Here is a 17,579-nt window from a genome sequence, read left to right on the forward strand (position 1 = left end):
GATGCACAATTATTTGATTTCCATGTAAAGCTTTTTATTGGTTTGGAAATAGGAGAAAAGTTAAATGGTACTAATTCACATGACCTCTGTCTCACCGATAAGCGAACCATTTTTCTTTTTGGGATGTTTTACTCAAAATGACACATTTCTAAAACTATAAACATCACTCTCTACTTTTTTTATCTTTCTCTTACTTTATTCTGTCTACTTAACTCACAAAATAACAATACATAAAATTTCGTGTCGGAATCGAAATGTACCACTTATAGAGGAACGAATTGAGTATTACATTCGGTGAGTGAATAGTCCATTTATTTTTACTTTTTGGTGCCTTCAAAAATTTTATGGTAGGACATTAATTTGGCCAATAATATTCTACCGTAAAAGCTATTTAATCATAATAAATTGTCACGCACTATTTATAATTCTCACACCTACTCCATTCGTCCGCAAATAAAAGTCTCATTTCTTTCTGGCACGAATTTTAATAAACATTAGGAAAAATGAATGAGATCAAGTTAGTGGAACATGAGTCCACTTATATGCATTAGTTTTAAATGATATATGAGTGTATTAAGTTGGTGGAATGCCAGACCTTTTTATCGGGACGAAACCAGAAATTTAAATAAGTTGGTGCTGATATTGAACCACAAATGCAACGAGCCACATATTTTTGATTTGTGAGTTTAGACTAATCATGTCGCCCAAACATGAGCGACTAGTCTTCTCTAGTTGTATAAGCGTTATGAAGTGACGCGTCCAACAATTTAAGAATTTAAACAAAATATTAATAGTATATTTTGATATTACTATAAATATGATATGAGATAGCTTAAGAGTTTACAAAATAAGCAGTTAACATAGTAATTTATATAGACATGATAATTGACTATAAATACAAAAAAATAATAAATATATTATTATACACATAAATAACGGGATGTGATCAAATGCAAACCATTAATCTGATACAAACCCCAAACTCCAATTCTAGCCATTATTTTCTACAGATTTGTGGTTAAGATTGCGTAGATATTTGATGTCAACAAAACTATGTAATTTGGCAACAGAGGGTATTTTTTGGTATTTTTGTGAGATTATTTTTGAACGATTTATGCTTCCTGATTTCTTTCCCACCTTCCAAAACTGAAAATATTGAGATCTTAACACATAATTACGTCAAAACTTATACGCCGGTGAATTGAAGAATTTAGTTTATGACTTTACCATCACCTCCGCCTGAATCTCATAGTATGGAGGTTTCCATCACTGATAAAGGTAATGACTTCGCCGGACGTGATTTTGATTTTTCATTTCCAGATTCTTGTTTTCTATATGTTCAAGATTCCACAATCGTGATTCAAAATTTCCATACGTTGAAGATTGACACATTCGTGATTCGTGATTTCAATATGTTGAAGATTTTTCATTTTCAGATCGCGTTTGTTGAAACTGAGTTGAAGATTTTTCTGTTGAACCTGTGTTGAAACTGCGTTGAAGATTTTTCTGTTGAACTTGTGTTGAAATTATTGGAATTTTTGTTGATATGTCGTATACTGATCCTATATTGAAATTTTTAAGCTACGGTTGAATCCGCGTTGCTATCTTCGTCCCTGTAATTATGAACCGAGATTCTATTTGCAAGACGGACCATAATGAGAAATAAGATTCCTAGTCATGGACGGAGAGAGTATTACTCCCCCGGTCCGCCATTAGGAGTGTTATTCCTTGGCGGCACGAGTTTTAAGAAATGTTAAAAAAAGTGGGTAAAAAGAGTTAGTGGAATAAGAGTCTCACTTGTATATATTAGTTTAAAATGAAATGTGAGTAGAATGAGTTAGGTGAAGGTGAGACCTTATTACCATTTATAGTAAAAATGAACTTGGACTCTTATTCGCGGACGGACTAAAATGAAAAAACGGGACTCCCATTCGCGGACGGAGGGAGTATTTTTCAAAGAAAATAGAATTATGATATAAATGAATCGTGAGGGAAATATACTAGCTGGAGTAATATTTATAGATGAATGTGTGATTTAAAAATAGAAAAAAGACCGTAAAGACTATATGCCATGACTCTTATATCCTTATTTTGTCTCTTATTTACTTTCTTTTCATTTTAATTATTTATTAATATCATTTTCTCAAAATGAGTGTAGAAAATGAAATGACTTAACTACCTACACCCGTCTAGAATGTCGCCAACGCACCACAACAATTGGTGGAGAAGAGTATGTCCTCAGCAATGACTATATGACATGACATACGTTGCAACATAATTTTACACGTTGCGGTAGTGTAGCACGCATGTCGACGTGACAACGTCATATACTTATTTTCCTTGCGCGTGGTGCGTAGTGCGTGCGCATAAGCGTTACGTTGTCAATGCCCTTAAGGACATAAAAAAGAATTCAAAAACATGATGCACATAAAAGAGTGATGATAAAAAAGATCTTAAAAGATCTACAATGGGTACAAAGATAACCATCCTCCGTTCATTTCCAAACATTTTCTACGTTGGGAAATTTATTATTGAAATGAAGATGAGAGAGATTCTAGAGTGGGGAGAGAGATAACCATCTTCTAAATATTTCAAAACACTCCTTAGGCTTGTATGATGGTGCTGTATGCCCTGCCCCCTGCAAATATGCATTCCAACCATAAAAAATTGTTACTACTTCATTTAAAATTAAATATATAAAAAAGTTGCATCTTTATCTTGCCTTAACTGTAGCAAACATGAGGTAAGCCTCTTTGATCTTACTCTTGTATAGCTCTGTGTATCTGCGATTCATATAAAACACAAGGTTGAGCAATGAGATTTTTGCTTCAATCATCAGTTGCTATAGCAGAAAAATTCACCCTGCAACTTGACCATCAACGGTCCACGCCCTCCACTCATCATTCACGGACAAATTCAGTTGGCGTATCCATTTCAACGTGGCCATGTAAGGTACGCGCATGTCATGATCACCGCTGAAACAAAGAGGCGTATAGCTTCACTAACATTGTCAAAAAATATACGTGAGTATTAAGACACTGGATTTCACCTATACACCAAGGCTTGGAAGTCTCTATCACTCAGATTTTGATGATACTCGACAATGCTTTCTATGTCAAATTCGTAGATGAAGCTCCGGTTACATCTATTCCATTCACCTACCGTTCCCTGATAGATTGGTTAATGTTCAAGCAAAACAACATCTTAATAATGTGTTATACTAAAATTCAAAAAGTTGGGTCATGTTTTGTACCTCTCTGATGTGCAGAGCTTCTCTGACAGTTTCGTCGTTAGCCCACACGTTGGAGGCCAGATATGTGTGTTCCTGCAAAAGGCGACAACTTTGAGTTAGGTCGATGATGACATGAAGGCAATGTGACAGACAGAGTGGAGGAATACACGGCATGGTGGTTCATTTTGGCTGGAGACGGAGAGGAAGTCGATTGGATCATCTACTATAGACGGTAGGAACCTTCTAGAACCACTTTGATATGGTGTTGTGATTTCTTTGCACTTTGGCTCTAGAATATGATCACCACAGATAAGCTTGGTGCACTGCACTTGATTAAACGGCAAAGCAATCAGCATCGTCTAAAACATCAAAATCAATTGACATATGCAAAGAAAAGATCATTAGTGATGTATACCTGATTGATACTATACATAGCAAATAAACATTCAATGTTATTTGGATCTGGATTCTTATACTCTCCGTTGCAGCTGCTTCTTGCTCGCTGAAATCATTATTCAAGTCACGAAATTAAAGAATATTTAAGCAACAAGTTCACCAATAGAGATATAGTAATATATATAGTAGGCACTAGTTTAAATTTGCAAATAAACAATGAAAACATCTCAAATTGTTTGTCTGAAATGAGTGCCACTCTGTGAGCATAAGGTATCCGTTCATTGTTATCCTGGTCTTCATATGTCACTGGATTACCAACAATGTAGCCCCGTTTCCATTCCACAAAATAATTACTATCTACTTATATCTTATTCATATGATCATAGCATAGAAGTACTAATAAAACAAATTCAAGAATGAAATATTTAATATAGCAAGAACTCCCATTACTTCGAGAGACATTGTTGGCTCCAGTTCAGCTTCATTTCCTGCAAATTTTCAACTTAATTGATGAGGAAATAAACAAACCATAAGCATATTTATGTGAGATGCAACTATCTACCTTTAGCTATTTCAAGTGCAAGCATGGGAACCATCTTGCCCCCCCATAAGAGTCACCCGAAACATAAAGACGATTCTTGATAAACTCATGATGAGCTAACAGCCACTTTATTTTGTTTTTCCAAACAATGGCAGCAAAAACAAGCAAGCTTCCATCAATAACAACCACCAAAAAGCAACAAAAATAAGGGTGAGGATGATAACCTTGCGTAGAAATGTGTATTTATGTTGGGTTGAATTAGTGTCGAAGGAAGAGTAGCCTCTTGTAGTATTGGAATATGAGAATCCAGTCAGAACAGGGTAATCTAGGAATATAATGCCGGCAACCTAACACCATCAAAATCACCATCATCATGTAATGTGATGAATTAAAGAATGGCAATCAAAAATGGAAATTTATGTGTCAAACCTTAGTCCAAGAATATGGGTTCAATACAAGAGAAGGTAAGCTTCCATCAAAGCTCTCAAAATGGAGTGAAGTGAGAAATGGAGAGACCCTGTTTCGAGTTTGAAAGGCAGAGATCGGCCGTAGCCGGGGAGGGTCTCTACAATTGTTTGTGCAGCAGCAGACTTGATTCCAAGAACGAAAGCAACAAGCAGATGCAGGAATGTCTTAATGAACAGTGACATTGCATTCCTGTTCTACTTTTTTTCTTATTTTGCTACAATAGAAATCCAAAGTAAAATTTATAATTCAATGAATACCGACGTCCAATCAGCTTGATCACTCGACATGATGGCCACACAATCTGTCAAGTTCTGTTCATGTAAAGTTTTTTATTCCCATGCTCATAGCCCATCGTCTTGAAGAAAATAGTACTCCCTCCGTCCATAATAATTCGTCGGTTGAAAAAGTAGGTGACATGTGAGTTCTACTTTTATATATTAGTTTTATAATAAATTGTGAGTGTGAATGACTTAGTGGAATGTAGAGTCTGCTACTAAAAATGGTAAAAGTGAAAAGTGACAAATTTTTAGGGACAGACGGAAAAGGAGAAAGGTGAAAAAATTTCAGGGACAGAGGGAGGAAGTATTATGGTATGAATGGACCATGAGGAAAATATGATACTAATAATATATGAATGTGATATTTAAAATGTTGGAATCGTGCTTCAGGGTTTTGATCAATTAGTTTTGTGAAATTAAATGATTTACTGGGGATCTTGGAGAGTAGATGACATTAATATATTCATTTTTCTCTAAATTGATTCCCGGTAATGAAAAATAATGTAATTGGAAATCAAATTTGTTATATAAGTTTATATTTAGGTTATGTAGTTGAATTAATTGATTATTTTTACATAATATCATTAATAAAGTCTACAATTATCTTTTATATATATAAATATAAAATAATCATCCATCTAATAGAAAATATACGAATATATAGATATAATATCGAATCTTCTTACTCATATACATATATACACGTAAGGCATAGGGATGTAATCAAACGCAAACTTTAAATATTGTACAAATTTCAAACTATGATCTGTACTGTTAGAAAATGTTAACAGATGGCAAAATAATAGCAACAAAAAATGTCAACACGGTGTTAACCGTTGATGTTATGTTGACATTTTTTGTTGCTATTATTTAGTTATGTGTTGACATTTTCTAATGACATTTTTTGTTGCTATTATTTAGTTATGTGTTGACATTTTCTAACGGTCCAAATCATAGTTTGTAGTTTGTATAATATTTCGAGTTTGCATTTTATCCCTATCCTGTATGCATATTACATACACATGAATAACTAATCAATCACTATATTTATAGAAGTATTTTTAATAGAGATAAATCATTAACAACTAATCCCTATAATTATGCAAAGTTATTAAAACACGATTAATTATAAGATGCACTTTTTGAAAGAGAAAAGTAGTTAATTATTATTCTTTATAATTATGGAATTCAAATTTGTTACAAATTTTGATTTAGATTGATCAATTAAATTTATCTTATAATAAATAATATATATTGCAAAAAATAAATATATTGAAAGAATTAAAAAAATAGAGTATAAAACTAAGTATATTTGGGCCCGTGTTGATCCTAGATTTGTAAAAATGTCCAATTGGAGCCCGATTAACCTTCTTAGCCCAAGCCCAAGCCCGCTCCATTTCATTGGTCAGTCGAGCATGGGGCGGGATGGGCCGACCAAATAAATAGGAAGACCTTTTATGCATTTCCATACAACAATACAAAATAGAAAATCTGCATTCATAAAGCATTAGCTCTCTCTCTCTAATTTTTTTTTTACATCAAGGCTCTGCCCTCCCCATCATCTAGTTCGCCAGAGTTTATTTTGTCTGAGGTTTTGCAACAAATAAGACAAAATCGTTTTATCTTTGAGGACGATACGTCAAACTGAGAGCACTACGAAAGCATATCTCGTCTTGCAAAAGAGGACTTCTCGACTCGGCTTGATCAGTTTACTTGTTTCCAGTTTTGTTTCTAATTTAGTTTAACTGATCCTGTTAAGAGCATCCGCAATGGTCGGTAGGCCAGCCATAGGCCAGCCATTCTCTCCCCTGCCACGTCAGCAACACTAAAAAAACCACCTGCCACATCAGATTTAGGCCAGCCATAGGCTAGCCATAGGCCAGCCGCAATAAAAATAATTCAAAATATACTACATTTACGGAATTAAATTTACGACACATATATTGAAAAAATTCGTTAATTTTATTTAAATAAAAAAAATACATTAACCAAAAATAAAAAAAATTACATAATAAAATAAAATCCGGGCTTCCACACACGAGCCACCGCCCCACTCTACTCCTCACTAATTTATTAAAAAATACATTAACAAATGTTAGTATGCTTTGAATCCATTATAGTTTGCCGCTAGCCGAACGGGGTCTCGTTGGGTATTGGGTCGCGGAGAGGCCGCCGGCCCGACGGTATGACATGTTTCTGTTTTAGGTCTTAAATTTGTATTGGGTCTAGCCCGTCGTCTGTGTGCCTATTTAAAAATTACATAATTAAAAAAAATTCATAAAAAAACATTTAAAAAATACATTATATATTTTTTCAAAAAAAAAATTAAAAAAATTAAAAAATAGCGCTGGCCGATCGCTGGCCGATCGGCACGCCACAATGGCGGCCAGCGCATCGGCCAGCGCAACGCGATCGGCTAGCCCACGCCGAAATTTTGGCCGATTTTCCGCTAGCCTACTCCAATGGTTCGGCTAGCCGATCGGCTAGCCACGTCAATCGGCTAGCCGATGGCTAGCCTACCATTGCGGATGCTCTAAGCTTGATCAATTTGTTTCCTTATATTTCTCCTTCGTTTATTTTCCATAATTTTTAGCTGTTGTATGCCCAATAAAACCAACATAAAAAAATTTAAAAAAGACTATAACAACTATGCTTCAATACAAGAAGTAACTTTTTTTTATTCAAATTGCACTATTTCATTTTTAATCCGTCCTATAAGAGTATATACTTTGTAATTTTGTAAACTTTTTTTTTTCTAATAAGATGAGACTCATTCTCCACTAACAATACATTAATTATTTTTTCTTTCTATTTCTCTCTTATTTTACCAATTATACATTAAAAATCGTGTCCAACCATATGTGCATATTCTTGTAGAACGGAGAAAATAATATTTATTTTAATAGATTATTAACTAATTTCTAGAAATAGAACTAGATTATTAACCATATGATCGTGATCGATGCCATGCCCTTGCAACAAATGATAGTACAATATGTTGTTTTTGGAAATGAAAGGGGAATGATTCGACTAACGAAATAGTACAAGTTTAGTAAACAGGAATACGAAATTCCAAGTGCTTTAATTCAAGCAAGAATGGAAAATTATTACAGAAATGAAGATGAGAGAGATTTTAGAGTGGAAAGAGAGACAACCATCTTTTTAACATTTCCAAACACTCTCTAGGCTTGTATTCTGGTGCTGTATGCCCTGCCCCCTGTTTATATGCATTGCCAACCATAAATGTTACTAATATTTAACTTCATTTCAAATTAAATATTTATAAAAAAGTTGCATCTTTATCTTGCCTTGACTGTAGCAAACATGAGATAAGCCTCCTTGATCTTACTCTTGTATAGCTCTGTGTATCTGCAAATCACATAACACATGGTTGAGTAATAAGATTTTTACTTGAATCATCGTTGCTATAGCAGAAAAACTCACCCTGCAACTTGACCATCAACGGTCCACGCCCTCCACTCATCATACACGGACAAATTCAGTTGGCGTATCCATTTCAACGTGGCTATGTAAGGTACACCCATGTCATGATCACCGCTGAAACAAAGATCAGGTGTATGGCATCACTAACATTGTCAAAAAATGTACATGAGCTTACAGACTGTGGGATCAAATTTTGAGGTCACCTATACACCAAGGCTTGGAAGCCTCTATCACTCAGATTTTGATGATACTCGACAACACTTTTTATGTCATATTCGTAGCTCAAGCTCTTGTTACATCTCGTCCAGTCAGGTACCGTCCCCTGATTGATTGATTAATTTTAAGCACAACATCTTAATAATGTGTTATACTCAAATTCAAAAAGTTGGTTCATGTACCTCTCTGATGTGCAGAGCTTCTCTCACAGTTTTGTCATTAGCCCACACGTAGGAGGTCGCATATGTCCTATACTGCAAAACATGACAGCTTTGGGTTAAGGTCGATGATGAAATGGAGACAATGTGATAGGGAGAGTGGAGTAATACGCGGCATAATAGTTTATTTCCGCTGGAGAGGGAGAGGAGGTCGATTGGATCGTCTAATTGAGATGGTTGGAACTTTCTAGAACCACTTGGTCTTGGTGATAGGTATTTGCATTTTGGCTCTAGAATATGAGCTAAGTTGACAAGCTTGGTGCACTGCACTTGATTAAAAGGCCATCACCATTGTCTAAAACATCAAAACCAATTGATATTTGCAAGGAAAATGTGTTGAATGATGTATACCTGATTGATACTATAAAGAGCGAATGAACATTCGATATTATTTGGATCTGGATTCACATAATCCCCGTTGCAGCTGATTCTTGCTTGCTGAAATCATTATTCAAGATATGGAAGATCAAGCAACGGATATAACACTAGTTTAATTATGCAAATAGACATGAAAGCACCTCAAATTGTTTGTCTGAAATGAGTGCCACTCTGTGAGCATAAGGTATCTTCTCATTGTTATTCTGAGCTTCATCTGTCACTGGATTCCCAATAATATAGCCCTGTCCCCATTCCATGAATTAGCTATAGAAACCAATGACAAGAAAACAAATAAAGAAGGAAATAAGATATCAACAATTCCCATTACTTTGAGAGACATTTTTGGCTCTAGTCCAGCTTCATTGCCTGCAAATTTTCAACTTAAATGTTGAGGAACCAACAAAAGGAAATAAGCAAATTTATGTGAGATGCAACTAACTACCTTTAGCTATTTCAAGAGCAACCATAGGAACAATCTTGCCACCATAAGAGTCACCGGAAACATAGAGATTATTCTTGATAAACTCAGGATGAGCTAACAACCACTGTATTTGTTTATCCAAAAAATGACAGTGAAAACCAGCAAATAAAGGTAAGCTTCCATCAACAACAAAGATGCAAAAAACCAGCTAAAACAATCGGGGGCATTGTAGAGCAACCTTGCGTAGAAATGAGTAATTATGTAGAGTTGAATTAGTGTCGGAGATCGGGAAGGTTCTTGCATTATTGGAATATGAGAATCCAGTTCCAGCAGGGTAATCTAGGAATATAATGTTGGCAACCTAGCACCATCATCATGTAATGTGGATGAATTCAAGAATGGAAATCAAGAACTATTTAATGTAGCAATAATGGTATGAAACCTTAGTCCATGAATATGGGTTCAATAGGAAAGAAGGTAAGCTTCCATCAAAATTATCAAAATCAAAGGTTAATGGACCTACAAATTAGCATTAAGGAGAATTCATTAGAACCGAAATGACATCTCCGTGTGTTTTTGTTTGTGTGTGAGAGAGAGAAGAAGAAGAGAAGAGACCGATTTCATAAACTAGGCCGGAAAGGGCTGAGCAACCAGGGCCGCCGTTGAGCCAGAGCAGCAAAGGGTCTCTATTAGGATCATTTTCAGACTGAATAAAGTAGTAAAAAAGCTGAACTTCATCATCCTCTCCCACACTAATATATCTGAATCCCACAAAACAACATCAATTCTTTCCAATTAAACCGAGAAAAACAGAGAAAACAGAGTGAATTGAGAAATGGAGAGACCCTGTTTCGAGTTTGAAAGGCAGAGTTCCGTCGTAGCCGGGAAGGTTTTCCACGATTGTTTGTGAAGCAGCAGCACACTTGATTCCAACAAAAAGTAAAACAAGCAAATGCAAGAATGGCTTCATGGCTTGTGACATTGCATTCCTAATTTATTCTTAATAGTGTTGGCATGATTCAAAACACCATTCATATATGTTATGCTTCTCCTTAAATTTAGCATTCAATGAGCACCGACGCGGGTTTGGTTTCTGTCGCTATCAGTTTTATTACACAATTTGTCACGTTGCAGAATTAAATTATTTCCATGTAATGTTTATTTTTTTCTTTATTGGTTAGAAAATAAACATTCGATTTCGATGTTATTTGGATTTGGATTCTTATACTCTCCGTTGCAGCTGCTTCTTGCTCGCTCAAATCATTATTCAAGACATGGAAGATCCAGCCTATGACGAAATGCAAACAACTTTGAGCAGAAACTTCAGTAATGTAACCATGCTTCTAGTAATTTCTAAACAACAATTGAGATATAATTTCTATAGAACTAGTTTAAATTTGCAAATAACGCAGAGCAAGAAATGGTGTGTGGTGACACCAGGATCAACCAGCGAGAATCTGTATGCGTTTTTGAACATAGCGTGTGAACGATTAGTGGACTGCAAAGAAATCAAATGAGGCGGTTCGTGCTACCAACCGTTTACGTTGCACAACCACCTATCATACATTCTCAATTTGAACTTTAACAAAGACATTGGCATCTTTGTTGAAACCTTCTAAGTTTTTTTTTTCTTTTAATATTTTATATACGTTTAGTACTTGGTTTGATTTGATATTTTTTCTAGCAGCATTTGGCAAATGCAAATATACATGAGGTAGCAATAAAAGAATACGACTCAATTACGACAGAACAACAAGGAGCATATAGCTTAACTAGAGCTAATTAGATCCAATGCACCATGAATCAGGAGTATGCTTCTTTCTTTATTATTTTAAATCGTTAATTATGTAATGTAACTATTACTCCCTCCATCCCATAATAGATGATCCGCTTTCCTTTTAAGTTTGTCCCACAAATATTAGTACATTTTCTTTTTTGAAAAAGCTATTTTTCATATTAATATAAATATATACTATCTTCTTTCTACCTAATACACAAAATAACATTTTATAAAATTTCGTGTCATTACCCAAATCATGTGTCATTTATTATGGGACTAGTATGAGCTTAGTAACATATAGAAAATTCCAAGTGATTTAATCAAAGCAAGAACGGATAAATTAGACTGTGTTACATTTATACAGAGTCTCCGAATATTAATAGCTTGAAAATTAAGTGCACGCACTAACAGCAATTTATATCATTAGTCAATTTTTATTTGGTCCTCTTCTGCGTGAGATATAATATACAGTATGATAAATTAAGATAGATTATGAAGCCCCGCTTTACCTTTCATATATTTTTTTTCTAGTACATATATTTTCTCTTTTAGATCCACTTGGAAGAAAGCCCCGCTTTACCTTTCACATAACAATGCAAGAGATTCTTCAATTTCAGTCCAACAGAACTACAGAAGTAGCTGCTGGCCGCTGCAAGAAAGAGGAGGGGAGAAAAGGCGAGGGAGAAAGACTCTTCTTGGTTGTTTCCCACCTAGGGTAGAGTAAGGGCACCTTAGGGATTATGAACATTTTAGAAGGATAAATATGTAACTACTTATTATTATCTTGATATAAAAAATTTCTATTAAACATAAGTGGCTTATATAGAATTATTTAACTAGCTTATCAAACACACAAAAGCAAAATCATTTTTGTTCCATAACTAGGACATAAATCTCTCTCGGGCCCTACCTTGACAATATCCCACACCACTTATCAAACGAGCCCTTATTATTAGGTTATCTAGAATCAGATGGTATTTAAAATAATTTCATTGTTTGGCTAATAAGATTGAAAATAAGATTTGCACTCCCTTCGTTCCATTAGAGTTAGAACCTTTTTTTGGGGGACAGAAATGTCCCGACTCTAATGGAACATTCCAGAAAAGAATGTGTTCCAACACTAACGGAACAAAGGAAGTAGTAATTTAAGTTCATTACTCTTTTCGTTCGTGGATACATGTCTCACTTAAATGAGTGAAAAAAGTGGATTTTTCCTTGCTTGATTTGTTTCTTGCACACATTGCCAGACCATCCCATTAAATCTTTTCTATTGCGGGTTTTTGATGTAACCTAAATCCTACTTTTATAATTAATTTTATAATGAAATTTGATGGAAAGAAGTTAATGGAACTTAAGTGAAACAAGACATTTAATCATAATAGATATCTTATAAACGACAATACAATAAAACATTTAACGATGGACCAATGCAGTATTATTTATCAAATTCAAGAGAGAAAAATTTCAAACACAAATACACAACTTATACAGAGGGAGTATCCAACAGGCGTTTATATAAGTTAATCGTCACATTTGACAGTCGTGTAACATAGAAATTAACATCAACACAAATTAACGTATATATTAACTTATACAGAGGGAGTATCCAACAGGCGTATTCCGATTGAATGAAGTAGTAGTAAAAATGGTGAATTGTAGAGGCCGCATAACGTAGATAACGGAAGTAACATGGTGGCCTTTCCATAAATGTTAATTATTGTTTCAATGATGATCGTTGGATTGATGTCATGCCCTTGCAACATTCAACTAAATAATTGTACAATACTCCCTCCGTCCCCGAATAAGAGTTACTAATTTTCATTTTAGTCCGTCCTCAATTAAGAGTAGCACTTCACTTTTACCATAAATGGTAAGTAGGTCTCACATTCCACTAACTCATTTCACTCATATTTTATTATAAAACCAATATAAAAAAGTGGGTCTCACATTCCACTAACTTTTTCAACCAACTTTTCTTTACATTTCTTAAAAAACGTGTCCGGTCAAAGTGTTACTCTTAATGGGGGACGGAGGGAGTATGTTGTTTTTTGAAATGAAAGGGGAATGATTAGACTAATGAAATAATAGTAGTTTTAGTAACATGCACAAATAGAAACATATAGATACAAGAATACGAAATTCCAAATGCTTAAATCCAAGCAAGAATGGAAAATTATGAGAGATTTTAGAGTGGGAAGAGAGATAACCATCTTTTTATTATTTCCAAACACTCCCTAGGCTTGTATTCTGGTGCTGTATGCCCTGCCCCTGCATATATGCGTTGCAACCATAAAAAGAATGGCTTCATAGCAAGCCACATTGCATTCCTAATTTAGTTCAAACGTAATGGCACAAGCAAAATAGTGTCGGCTGCTGCTCAAATGAACATGTGATATTACCTTATCCAATAGTGGTCCAAAACACCATTCATATCTTTATACTCGTGTTTTTTTACTATTATTGAGCATCAATACATCAATACGTTGATAAAATATCTCCCAACAACTACAATCAATAAATTAAAAGATTCGTATCTATTAATGAGGTTAGGTGTGAATGAGTCTCACAATTATTTTTACACATAATAACACTCTTCGCAACATTTCAGTACGATATACCATAAAATCAGTACGATAAAAGCATTTTGGTCTTAAAATTGAAAATTGAGATTATTTTTCGTAGAAAAAAAGTGAGCAAGATAACTGACAAAAAACTGAATTTTACCAAAATGACCCCTGCTTTATCAACACATCTACATTATTAGGGGTGGGATACGATACCCAAACCCGAAAATCATGTAAAATACCTACCCTATACACGACCGGATATATTTTCGGGTACCCAAATACTCATTCCGGGTATCCAAACCCGACGAATCGGGTACCCAAATATGAAATGCCCGACTCTTTACATATGTTAATAACTAATAAAAATTCAAATTAATATTATATTATAAATATAGAGAATATTTAAATAGACTAATATCTTTAATATTCCATACTCCTATATTTTATTGTACACCCTCCGTCCATGAAAATAAGGACACTTTCCTTTTTCGTTCGTCCCATAAAATTATCTCATTTTCATTTACGGAAAGTTCCCCCAAACTTATTATTCATAGACATATATCAATTTATTTACAAATTATACCACTAGGATCCACTATTAAACAATAACAATAATACGAGTCTCACTATCCACTAACACTATTTTAACTACATTTCTCCTCATCTCTCTTACTTACCAATTATGCATTAATTCCCGTGTCATACCAAATGTACTTATTTTTTTGGATGGGGGGTACAAAACTACAAAAATGGGTCATGTTTATTTTAAAATACACGATTATCTTTGTCTTTATGGGAATTGGTTATGCAATACATAAATGTTATTACACATCTAATCATATACAAAAAAATCACTAATATAATTCAAAAGTCGAAAACCAATCGGGTATTAAAAAATAGACTAAATAATGAATCGGGTATTTGGGTAATACGCAATACCCGACCGGATATCATACCCAAATTATTTTCAATTTCATTACCCGATCTCATATCCAATCCCATAGAATTGGTTATTGGATATAATTCCTAGCGGGTATCGGATCGGGTTCAGATAACCCAATACTCAGATATCTATATTCCCAGCCCTAACGTTATTGTAAGCATCAATCTCATGTGCTCATTTTCTCGACCGTGCTACCCAAATTTGGTCTTGATTCATGACTATGATTTATTGAGTGGATATTGTGTGGCTTGTAACGTGTGACTTGGCAACATATATCCACCGCCCAATACACCAAATAATCACTATACGGTGGCAATCCAGAATCCGAATATGGAGAGGGCAAAAATTAATTATTAAAAATAATAATATAATTTTTTAATTATTAATTTAAATAATATATTAATTAAAATATAAAATACAAAAGCAATGTAGGTAAAATTGTAAACATTTAGATCCCATAAATATTTTAAATGTTTATTTTGATATACAAGTAATAACATAAAATAAAGTATTGTATAGTACTAAATAACAAATATTGAAAAAATTATTTAACTAAAAAATAAGTAGCAAGTATTGCTAGGATTGGTATACTGAAAAGCATATATTTCGAGCATGTTGTACGGATAGAATTGCTTGTATACAATAAATTCTACAATCCACTTTTAACTCAAGGCGAGAAGAAGTAATTTTATCGCATTGATGTTTGTTTGTGCATTTATAACATGTCTCTCAAACATTTAAATGTATAAGAAGCAAATAGGTCTGACTCTTCTGCATAGTAGACTGGAAATACGAAAGGTTCGTATATGTAAACTAATAAAACGATAGATTCATAATTATTTTATGGTTTGATTTGATACTTAAAAAGCAATATGAATTGATAAAATAAAATAAAAAGGTTAAAAGTGAAAGAAAAATTGCTTTCAGTGAGACTTGATACATAAGACAAACAACTCAACCACCTGCTTACTAACTCTAATACAACATTTATTGAAAATCCATATTTTTCTATCAACAGAGGGGACGATTTTCCTATTTTCGGCTGGACCCTAACAGATATCTAGGCTTTCCGGACGGCCATGGAGGGGGCAGAAACCCCTTCCCCCCCAATCCACCAGTGTTGATACCTATACTCCAACTACACCAATAACATCATATGTTTAATACTCCTTTCGTTCTATAAAAATAAAGACTATTTTTATTTTAGTCTTTCCCATAAAAATAGGTCATTTTTATTGTTAGGGTGTCTCCGGTGGCGCCCCTCCCACTCGTCCCTCCACTAGCCCTTCCCACAAAAACTGCATGCCACGTCAGCACTAGCCCTTCCCATTTCACTGACACATCACTAGCCCTTCCCACTGCACTAACCCTTCCCACTAGCCCTTCCCACAATTAAATTAATTCACAATTAAAATTAAAATTCACGGAATTAAAATTCGACACGAATACGAACGGGAAATACGAAAATTACATTACATAATTAAAAAAAATTACATAATTTAAAAAAAACATAGTTTAAAAATAAAATTACATAATACCCTAGGCTCTCACTCTTCCTCCTCGTCCTCGTCCCCATCGCCCGTGCCGCTACCGCTTCCGACGTCCCCGCCCCCGATCTCGACGCCATAATCATCAATGGGTGGCAGCCTTAAATCGCGCCGACATTGGTCGACCACCTCCTTGCACAGCCTTTTCAACACTGGATCCTGCGCGTTATACCACTTCATAGTGCTCTGCATCAGGGTCTTCGTTTGCTGTACGCGGGCGAGGACGTCGTCCTCTGGGCCTCCTGGGGCCTCCGATTCGACCTCGTAGGACCCGCTGCCGCTGCCGCTTCCCCTCCTCATCCGCTGCGCAGCCTGTTGCCCCATCGGGCGCCCGACGATGGCGAGAGTCTGTTCGTGGTAGCGGGGCCTCTTCCTCGGCTTCGGGGAGCTCGTGCGAACCAGCACTGCTGCTGTACTCACCGGAAGAGTTGATTTTCGTCCGCTTCCAGCCTGATTCGACACCAAGCGCAAACTTTTGCGAATCCTTGACCACGAGAAAGGCCTCCCACTGGTCAAACTCTCTGATGTTCAAGTCTCGGTTGGGGTACTGGGCCAAGGTTTGTCTCTTCACATCATCCTCAGACATGCCGTTGGTTACCATGCGCATGTTGTTTTGGTAGAGGGCGGCAAAACGACTGAGCTTAGGCCTCAACCGAAGCCACTGTTTCCGGCATTGCTCGGGTATGCGAGGCTTCGCCCCAGGCGGTTTGACGTTGCGGTAGGCGGCACTAATACGATGCCACATTCGGTCAACATACTGGTTCGCCCCGACATAGGGATCCTCTACAACACCGATCCATGCCTTCGCAAGCGCGGCATTTTCCCACACGGACCAGATCGTCCTCCTCTCAGTCTCATCCTCGCCCCTCCTCCTCCTCTGCCCCCGTGTGCGATGAAGAGCTCGGGACTTTGCCCTTGCCCTTGCCCCTACCCCCGCCTCGGCCTTGCCCTGCTTTGCTCCCGCCCTTGCGCCTGGCTCCGCCTCATCGGGAGTCTCACGGATCGGCCGATAGCCCCAGATCCTCAAAAGAGAAAGTCTCGATGCCGGCGTACCGAGTCTCCGGAACAGTACTAGGGGAATCATCGGCCAACAAATCTATATATGGCCGATACACAGATTCCCTAGGCGTCCTCGGGCTCCGCCTCTCCA

The 17,579-nt window shown here is 35.9% G+C and overlaps 1 protein-coding gene and 2 pseudogenes across 1 annotated transcript; all 3 read right to left on the bottom strand.

Moving 5' to 3' along the window:
* Positions 1–2,419: 2,419 nt before the first annotated feature.
* Positions 2,420–4,819, bottom strand: LOC125220616 (annotated as a pseudogene).
* A 3,082-nt stretch (positions 4,820–7,901) lies between these two features.
* On the bottom strand, positions 7,902–10,598 carry LOC125220133 (serine carboxypeptidase-like 13). The gene is made up of 14 exons (XM_048122272.1): positions 10,438–10,598; positions 10,208–10,353; positions 10,035–10,111; positions 9,831–9,953; positions 9,614–9,716; positions 9,500–9,537; positions 9,312–9,413; positions 9,145–9,231; positions 8,905–9,057; positions 8,758–8,829; positions 8,563–8,681; positions 8,360–8,473; positions 8,224–8,284; positions 7,902–8,132 (listed from the first exon to the last, which is right to left on the bottom strand). The coding sequence occupies exons 1-14, from the start codon at positions 10,572–10,574 to the stop codon at positions 8,049–8,051; spliced, it is 1,416 nt and encodes a 471-aa protein (XP_047978229.1). The 5' UTR covers positions 10,575–10,598; the 3' UTR covers positions 7,902–8,048.
* A 2,959-nt stretch (positions 10,599–13,557) lies between these two features.
* The window catches only part of LOC125220617, a 19,359-nt pseudogene continuing 15,337 nt past the window's right edge, over positions 13,558–17,579 (bottom strand).

Source organism: Salvia hispanica, chromosome 4 (assembly GCF_023119035.1).
Source record: "Salvia hispanica cultivar TCC Black 2014 chromosome 4, UniMelb_Shisp_WGS_1.0, whole genome shotgun sequence".
NCBI lineage: Eukaryota > Viridiplantae > Streptophyta > Magnoliopsida > Lamiales > Lamiaceae > Salvia > Salvia hispanica.

Bases quoted from the DNA above. Each gene is read 5' to 3' on its own strand.
- LOC125220133 (XM_048122272.1), bottom strand. From the start codon at position 10,574: ATGTCACAAGCCATGAAGCCATTCTTGCATTTGCTTGTTTTACTTTTT. The intron at 9,232-9,311 runs GTGCTTTCATGT...TAATGATTTCAG, and splicing joins TTTCAGACAAACAATTTGAG to CAAGCAAGAATCAGCTGCAA. The intron at 9,058-9,144 runs GTATACATCATT...AATCAAGTGCAG, and splicing joins CTCTTTATAGTATCAATCAG to TGCACCAAGCTTGTCAACTT.